This window comes from Gobius niger (assembly GCF_951799975.1).
Source record: "Gobius niger genome assembly, chromosome: 21".
Classification (NCBI taxonomy): Eukaryota; Metazoa; Chordata; class Actinopteri; order Gobiiformes; family Gobiidae; genus Gobius; species Gobius niger.
The window spans coordinates 28086223-28095325 of record NC_136872.1 but is presented as its reverse complement, the minus strand read 5'-3'; the positions used below and the strand labels follow the sequence as shown (position 1 = coordinate 28095325).

The window sequence follows — 9103 nt, the reverse complement described above, 5'->3', positions numbered from 1 at the left end:
CTTTTTCGTCAATTTTTTTTTTTTTTCCGTCAATTTTTTCTGAATTTTTCGTCAATTTTTTCTCACATTTTTGTCAAATTTTGGTCACTTTTTTGTCAAATTTTTGTCCATTTTTGTCCATTTTTTGTCACTTTTTCGTCCATTTTTTTCTCCATTTTTCGTCAAATTTTTGTCACTTTTTTGTCAAAATTTGGTCAAATTTTTCTCATTTTTTGTAAATTTTTTGTCACTTTTTTCACATTTTCATCCTTGTTTTCGTCTCAGTTTTGTTGCTATTTTCACACCTTGTTTCCAGAAGCTTTTGGATTGGGGTAAAGCTGGAGAAAACGTGCTCGGTTCAGGTGGGAGTTAAGGGGTTAAACTGATGGTGGAGTTTGTTTCAGGAGCTTTTCTTACACATTTAAATAAATCCTAATATTCTGCATTCAGCTCATGTTAAAATGCTCTGTGATGATCTAAAGTTTGAGACTCTGACTAAACCCTCTGACAGCACAGCGCCCCCTGGCTGTGGCCGGCGGCTCAGACTCCTGTGGCAGTGCAGTAGTGTCTGTGAAGTATCTGTGAAGTATCCGTGAAGTATCTGAAGTACGTGTGTGCAGTGTGAGCTCTGGTACATTCAGTATAAGGCTGTGTCCGTAAGAATCATCAGGTGGTGAGTCCTCGTCGCTCCAGCTCACGGCTCTGCTTCAGCTCCTTGATCCTGAAACACAAACGTCATGACGTCACAGTGAGAAGGTCAACAGGAAGGGGCGGAGCTGAGGTCAAAGGTCACGCACCTGTGTCTGCAGCGCCGCAGGAACCTCATGATCTTTCGAGCCGCTTGGTCCTGTTTCTTTGTCAGAAACGAGCCTCTGAAACACAGCACAGCCCTGGGTTTATATTGCCCATCTGTGACCCCGCCCATCTGTGACCCCGCCCACCTGTGACCCCGCCCCCTGGAAGTTTAGCCCCTTACCTGCCCTGAAACAAAGCCCCTAGCCCCGCCCCTCACCTCCCACTGGCCGCTCTCTGCTTCCTCTCGTACTCCTTGTAGCTCCGGTAGTACTGCTGTCTCCTCCCCCTGGACCTCCCCCCTTGGCCCTGCCCCCTTTGCCCCGCCCCTGGCCCCGCCCCTCACCTCCCACTGGCCGCTCTCTGCTTCCTCTCGTACTCCTTGTAGCTCCGGTAGTACTGCTGTCTCCTCCCCCTGGACCTCCCCCCTTGGCCCCGCCCCCGGCCCCGCCCCTCACCTCCCACTGGCCGCTCTCTGCTTCCTCTCGTACTCCTTGTAGCTCCGGTAGTACTGCTGGATGAGCACGGCGGCGCGGCGGCTCTGCTGGAAGCGCTTCTGTTCGTAATACGAGCGGAACTTGGACTGGATCAAGATGGCCGCCTGCGTCATCTTCTTGTAGAGCGCGTACTGGGACAGGGACAGAGCGGTCAGCAGGGGGCGCACGGACACATGTACACACACAATAACTACACAGGGTCACACGCTAACGACGGCGGCTCTGCACTCTGGGACGTCATCTGCACACCTTCAGCTGCAGAGTCAGGTTTAAGCTTTTGAACTGTGTTTTTGTCAATTTTTTGCAGTGTTTTTGTCAGTTTTTTCAATGTTTTTTGTCAGTTTTTTGCAGTGTTTTTGTCAGTTTTTTGCAGTGTTTTTGTCAGTTTTTTGCAGTGTTTTTGCAGTGTTTTTGTCAATTTTTTTGTCAATTTTTGCAGTGTTTTTGTCAGTTTTTCGCAGTGTTTTTGTCAGTTTTTTGCAGTGTTTTTGTCAGTTTTTTGCAGTGTTTTTGTCAGTTTTTTGCAGTGTTTTTGTCAATTTTTTGCAGTGTTTTTTGTCAATTTTTTGCAGTGTTTTTGTCAATTTTTTGCAGTGTTTTTGTCAGTTTTTTTGTCAGTTTTTTGCCGTGTTTTTGTCAGTTTTTGCAATGTGTTTTGTCAATTTTTTGCAGTGTTTTTGTCAATTTTTTGTCAATTTTTTTGCAGTGTTTTTGTCAGTTTTTTGCAGTGTTTTTGTCAGTTTTTTGCAGTGTTTTTGTCAGTTTTTTGCAGTGTTTTTTATCAATTTTTGCAGTGTTTTTGTCAATTTTTTGCAGTGTTTTTGTCAATTTTTTGCAGTGTTTTTATCAGTTTTTTGCAGTGTTTTTATCAGTTTTTTGCAGTGTTTTTGTCAGTTTTTTTGTCAATTTTTGCAGTGTTTTTGTCATTTTTTTGCAGTGTTTTTATCAGTTTTTTGCAGTGTTTTTATCAGTTTTTTGCAGTGTTTTTGTCAATTTTTTTGCAGTGTTTTTGTCAGTTTTTTGCAGTGTTTTTGTCAATTTTTTTGCAGTGTTTTTGTCCGTTTTTTGACAATTTTTGCAGTTTTTTGCAGTGTTTTTGTCAATTTTTTGTTGGGTTTTCCTCCTTGTTTTTGTTGCTATTTTGGCGCTTTTATTCAAGTAGCTTTTAAATTTGGGTAAAGCCAAACTGGAGAAAAAGTAAATGGTGCAGGTGGGGGTTAGAGGTTTAAGGAATACGTGGAATAATACAGAACAACTTTACTACTTTATAATTATCTCCCTAAGTCGTTTCTGAACAGCTCAGAGAAGCGAAACATCCTCAACTTCACCAAACCCAGTCCAGTCGATGATTTAACCTTTTTCTACGGTGGATAGATGGATTTGCATCGTAGAAAAAGGATAGAAAAATACTACACTATAGTATTTAAACTGTGTAAAAACTATATGTCCATGTTGTCTTAAATGTACGAGGACACATAATGTGCACTGTCCTCTCCAAAGAAACTAATAAAGTCAAGTAGAGCATACTTTATAATTATCATAAGGATTTTAAACATTTTCCAAAAGATTTCAGAGAGAATTTTTCAAAAAAATTCTAAAATGTTTCCAAATTAAAAAAGAAAGGGCTGGAGCTTCACTTTTCAGGACCGCCCTACAACACGTGGACACCGAACATGTCAGTATTTGTGAATGGCTACACGTGATTAAACACGCTACAGAGCGTGTGCTGTGGATGAAGTCACGGATGTCAAAGTGAAGAGCAGCCGTGGCTAAAGCTTCTACTGAAAAACAACACGGTCCAGACGAAGGTTTACCTTCAGGGCGATCCAGGTGAGCTTTACACAGACACAGGTTAGAGTCACAGGTTAGAGTCACAGGTTAGAGTCACAGGTTAGAGTCACAGGTTAGAGTCACAGGTTAGAGTCACAGGTTAGAGTCACAGGTTAGAGTCAGAGGTTAGAGTCACAGGTTAGAGTCACAGGTTAGAGTCACAGGTTAGAGTCACAGGTTAGAGTCACAGGTTAGAGTCACAGGTTAGAGTCACAGGTTAGAGTCACAGGTTAGAGTCACAGGTTAGAGACACAGGTTAGAGTCACAGGTTAGAGTCACAGGTTAGAGTCACAGGTTAGAGTCACAGGTTAGAGTCACAGGTTAGAGTCACAGGTTAGTCACAGGTTAGTCACAGGTTAGAGTCACAGGTTAGAGTCACAGGTTAGAGTCACAGGTTAGAGTCACAGGTTAGAGTCACAGGTTAGAGTCACAGGTTAGAGTCACAGGTTAGAGTCACAGGTTAGAGTCACAGGTTAGAGTCACAGGTTAGTGTCACAGGTTAGAGTCACAGGTTAGAGTCACAGGTTAGAGTCACAGGTTAGAGTCACAGGTTAGAGTCACAGGTTAGAGACACAGGTTAGTCACAGGTTAGAGTCACAGGTTAGAGTCACAGGTTAGAGTCACAGGTTAGAGTCACAGGTTAGAGTCACAGGTTAGAGTCACAGGTTAGAGTCACAGGTTAGTGTCACAGGTTAGAGACACAGGTTAGAGTCACAGGTTAGAGTCACAGGTTAGAGTCACAGGTTAGAGTCACAGGTTAGAGTCACAGGTTAGAGTCACAGGTTAGTGTCACAGGTTAGAGTCACAGGTTAGAGTCACAGGTTAGAGTCACAGGTTAGAGTCACAGGTTAGAGTCACAGGTTAGAGTCACAGGTTAGAGTCACAGGTTAGAGTCACAGGTTAGAGTCACAGGTTAGAGTCACAGGTTAGAGTCACAGGTTAGAGTCACAGGTTGGAGACACAGGTTAGTGTCACAGGTTAGAGTCACAGGTTAGAGTCACAGGTTAGTGTCACAGGTTAGAGACACAGGTTAGAGTCACAGGTTAGAGTCACAGGTTAGAGTCACAGGTTAGAGTCACAGGTTAGAGTCACAGGTTAGAGTCACAGGTTAGAGTCACAGGTTAGTGTCACAGGTTAGAGACACAGGTTAGTGTCACAGGTTAGAGTCACAGGTTAGAGACACAGGTTAGAGTCACAGGTTAGAGTCACAGGTTAGAGTCACAGGTTAGAGTCACAGGTTAGAGTCACAGGTTAGAGTCACAGGTTAGAGACACAGGTTAGAGTCACAGGTTAGAGTCACAGGTTAGTGTCACAGGTTAGAGTCACAGGTTAGTGTCACAGGTTAGAGTCACAGGTTAGAGTCACAGGTTAGTGTCACAGGTTAGAGTCACAGGTTAAAGTCACAGGTTAGAGTCACAGGTTAGAGTCACAGGTTAGAGTCACAGGTTAGAGTCACAGGTTAAAGTCACAGGTTAGAGTCACAGGTTAGTGTCACAGGTTAGAGTCACAGGTTAGAGTCACAGGTTAGAGTCACAGGTTAAAGTCACAGGTTAGAGTCACAGGTTAAAGTCACAGGTTAGAGTCACAGGTTAGAGTCACAGGTTAGAGTCACAGGTTAGAGTCACAGGTTAGAGTCACAGGTTAGTGGTTAAAGAACACAGGGGTTAATTCTGCTCCGCCTACAGAGCCACACGGCCATGTTAACACAGCTTTACCCAAATCTAAAAGCTCAAGAGAAAAGACTCAAAATAGCCACGGAAACACAGAACAAAAAATGTGCCGGTGTAACAGCCAAAAAAGTGACAAAAACAAAATACAGCAATGAAAAAAAGCAATGAAAAATCAACAAAAAAGCCACAACATAAGAAAAACACAAGAAAGTGACGAACACACGACAAAGTAACGAAAAACACAAAAAGTGACGAACACACACTAAGAAGCCACACAAAAAGTAATGAAAAAGCAACAAAAAACCCAACAAAATGTGACAAAAATGTGGTAACAACGTGACAAAAAGTTTCAATCACTTTTGTAGGTCTTAGCTTTCAAATCAGGCATTACACTGTTGCTCTTGGGTCAAGAAGCTTTTAGATTTGGGTAAAGCTGAACTGGAGAGAATGCACTGGGTTAATATGGTTAATATCAGTCTGGCCCTGGTCCTTTAACGCTCTCTCTTTACAAGGATCAATAATAGTAATATGTATATATCACATATATATATGTATATGTGTATATATCATATATACACATATATATATATATATATATATATATATATATATATATAACAAGAGGGAGTTGTGTTTATGTAACTGAAGTGAAAGTGAAGTATTTGTACCTGTTTGTATTTGCGGTAACACCTCTGGATCACCGCGGCCGCCATGTCCTGCTGCTCCTTCAGACGCCGGCCCTGGAACAACAACCCAGACCTTCAGGATATGTCCCACACCGAGGGGGGGCAATGCTTGGTCAAATACAGGGGGGTCCAGAATCAGTCCCTTTCAGGGGGTCTAATTACTTACACTGAGTACGTTTGAATATGGGGGGGTTGTAATCCTCCAACCCCCCCATATTGAAACGCCTATGCAGATACTACTGTATCACCTGTAGCCCAGCTCTACTACAGCTGTGAAGTAAAGTTACTGCATTACTGACTCCGGGGGCTACCTTACACCTCCTCAAGGCGTCTGGACCAAGTGTTTCGTAGTATTTAGCAGTTGTAGTACCTTGTATCGCCTGAAGGCCATCTGGATATAGTATTTCGTAGTATTTCGTAGTATTTAGCAGTTGCAGTACTTTATATCGCCTGAAGGCCGTCTGGATGTAGTACTTCGTAGTATTTAACAGTTGCAGTACCTTGTATCGCCTGAAGGCCGTCTGGTGTAGCATTTCGTAGTATTTAACAGTTGTAGTACCTTGTATCGCCTGAAGGCCGTCTGGTGTAGTACTTCGTAGTATATAACAGTTGCAGTACCTTGTATCGCCTGAAGGCCGTCTGGTGTAGTACTTCGTAGTATATAACAGTTGCAGTACCTTGTATCGCCTGAAGGCCGTCTGGTGTAGTACTTCGTAGTATTTCGTAGTACTTAACAGTTGCAGTACCTTGTATCGCCTGAAGGCCGTCTGGTGTAGTACTTCGTAGTATTTCGTAGTACTTAACAGTTGCAGTACCTTGTATCGCCTGAAGGTCGTCTGGTGTAGTACTTCGTAGTATATAACAGTTGCAGTACCTTGTATCGCCTGAAGGCCGTCTGGTGTAGTACTTCGTAGTATTTCGTAGTACTTAACAGTTGCAGTACCTTGTATCGCCTGAAGGTCGTCTGGTGTAGTACTTCGTAGTATATAACAGTTGCAGTACCTTGTATCGCCTGAAGGCCGTCTGGATGATCCGCGCCGCTTCGTAAAGCTCGCGCTGCTCGCCGTCGGTCAGCGTCAGCAGAGCGAAGTCTCGTTCGATCTTCCCATTGGCCGAGGCGTTGAGGAACTCCGCCCACGCGGCGGAGGAGGGCGGGCGGAGGCGGTGCAGGGCCAGAGCGCTGAGCGGCGAGGGCGGGCACAGGCGGCGGGGCGGGTCCACCGTCTCCAGGTACGCGGCCAACCAGGTGTCCTGAAGGGCCGGGTTGTCCCGCCTCTCTCTGAGCGCAGACTCCGCCCCCCGGGGGAAATCCTCACGTTTGATTCGCTCAGGAGTCGCCTCGATGATCTGCTCCGCCAGCGCCGCCACGTCCACCTGAGGAGAGAGGAGGTATTACACCACGAGCTCAACAGCGCCACCACATCCACCTGAGGAGAGAGGAGGTATTACACCACGAGCTCAACAGCGCCGCCACGTCCACCTGAGGAGAGAGGAGGTATTACACCACGAGCTCAACAGCGCCGCCACAGCCACCTGAGGAGAGAGGAGGTATTACACCACCAGCTCAACAGCGCCACCACATCCGCCTGAGGAGAGAGGAGGTATTACACCACGATCTCTACAGCACCACCACATCCACCTGAGGAGAGAGGAGGTATTACACCACAAGCTCTACAGCACCACCACGTCCACCTGAGGAGAGAGGAGGTATTACACCACGATCTCTACAGCGCCACCACATCCACCTGAGGAGAGAGGAGGTATTACACCACCAGCTCAACAGCGCCACCACATCCGCCTGAGGAGAGAGGAGGTATTACACCACGAGCTCAACAGCGCCGCCACATCCACCTGAGGAGAGAGGAGGTATTACACCACAAGCTCTACAGCGCCGCCACATCCACCTGAGGAGAGAGGAGGTATTACACCACGAGCTCAACAGCGCCGCCACGTCCACCTGAGGAGAGAGGAGGTATTACACCACGAGCTCAACAGCGCCACCACATCCACCTGAGGAGAGAGGAGGTATTACACCACGAGCTCAACAGCGCCGCCACGTCCACCTGAGGAGAGAGGAGGTATTACACCACGAGCTCAAGGGGTCCACAGGTCCCGCCTCAACCGAGCTTTACCCAAATCTAAAAGCTAAAAAGAAAAGCATCAAAATAGCGAGGATGAAAACATGAGAAAAACACGGACAAAAAAACACAACAAAAAATGATAGAAAAAATCATTAAAAATGTGCCAAAAATGTGCCAAAAAGTCAACAAAAATGTGCCAAAAATTCAACAAAAATGTGCCAAAAATTCAACAAAAATGTGACAAAAATTCAACAAAAATGTGACAAAAATGTAACAAAAAATCAACAAAAATGTGACAAAAATGTGACAAAAATGTGACAAAAATGTGACAAAAAATCAACAAAAATGTGACAAAAATTCAACAAAAATGTGACAAAAATTCAACAAAAACTCAACAAAAACTCAACAAAAATGTGCCAAAAATGTGACAAAAATGTGACAAAAATGTGCCAAAAATGTGATAAAAATTTAACAAAAATGTGACAAAAATTCAACAAAAATGTGACAAAAATTCTACAAAAATGTGACAAAAATGTGACAAAAATGTGACAAAAATGTGACAAAAATGTGACAAAAATGTGACAAAAAATCAACAAAAATGTGACAAAAATGTGACAAAAATGTGACAAAAAATCAACAAAAATGTGACAAAAATTCAACAAAAAATCATCAAAAATGTGACAAAAATTCAACAAAAATTCAACAAAAATGTGACAAAAATGTGACAAAAATGTGACAAAAATTCAACAAAAACTCAACAAAAAATCAACAAAAATTCAACAAAAAATCATCAAAAATGTGACAAAAATTCAACAAAAATGTGACAAAAACTCAACAAAAATGTGGCAAAAATGAGACAAAAATTTAAAAAAAAATCAACAAAAATGTGACAAAAATGTGAACAACAAAAAGAAAAAGAAAAAAAAACACACACAAAAGGTGACACAACAAAGCAACAGCGCGAGGAAAAAGGTCAGTTTTGTGGGTCTTAGCTTTCAAATGAGCTGTTACACAGCCAAAAGAGGACAGAAAGCATTTGGTTAAGGCGGGGGGTCAGAGGTTAAAACATGTATTTGTGGAAGTCACAGTTACTCTAATTTGGGCCCGGCTGGTCCGAGTCCAGGGCTGTGTTTCAGTCCCGGTCCGGCCCTGGAGAGAGGAGGTATTACACCACGAGCTCAGCAGCGCCGCCACGTCCACCTGAGGAGAGAGGAGGTATTACACCACGGTCTCACCTGCAGCTCGTCGTCCTCCAGCAGGTCCTCGTGCTCCTCGTTCTCGTTGTTCTCGCTCAGGCCGTGGTTCAGGCCGAGCAGCTGCTGGAGCGAGGAGTGAGCGTGGGCGGAGCTCTCGTACTCCATCAGGTGAGACTCCGCCCCCCACAGCGAGGACGGCGAGTCGGACGGAGACTCCGGCGGCGACGTGTCCATGGGGGTGGGGCCCGCGCTGGAGTAGGCGGAGCTCAGGGACGGCGAGGAGGCGGGGTCGAAGGGCGAGGGCGACGGCAGGCTGCTGGACGAGCTCAGGCCTGGACAGAAACATCAGAGCTGAGTATTTGTGGGGCTTTC

General features: G+C 44.7%; 1 protein-coding gene across 2 annotated transcripts in view; it reads right to left on the bottom strand.

Annotated features, from left to right (window-relative positions):
- Positions 1 to 469: 469 nt before the first annotated feature.
- camta2 (calmodulin binding transcription activator 2) overlaps positions 470 to 9103 on the bottom strand; it is a 35417-nt gene continuing 26783 nt past the window's right edge. The window contains exons 19-25 of one of the 2 annotated variants that reach the window (XM_079579748.1): positions 8771 to 9063; positions 6457 to 6828; positions 5437 to 5508; positions 3083 to 3103; positions 1230 to 1399; positions 777 to 851; positions 470 to 700 (exon numbers count right to left, since the gene is read on the bottom strand). In XM_079579748.1, the coding sequence (XP_079435874.1) occupies positions 646 to 700; positions 777 to 851; positions 1230 to 1399; positions 3083 to 3103; positions 5437 to 5508; positions 6457 to 6828; positions 8771 to 9063 (1058 nt within the window). In that variant the 3' untranslated portion in view covers positions 470 to 645. The remainder of the gene's footprint in view (positions 701 to 776; positions 852 to 1229; positions 1400 to 3082; positions 3104 to 5436; positions 5509 to 6456; positions 6829 to 8770; positions 9064 to 9103) is intronic. The other variant, XM_079579749.1, reaches the window with a different exon arrangement.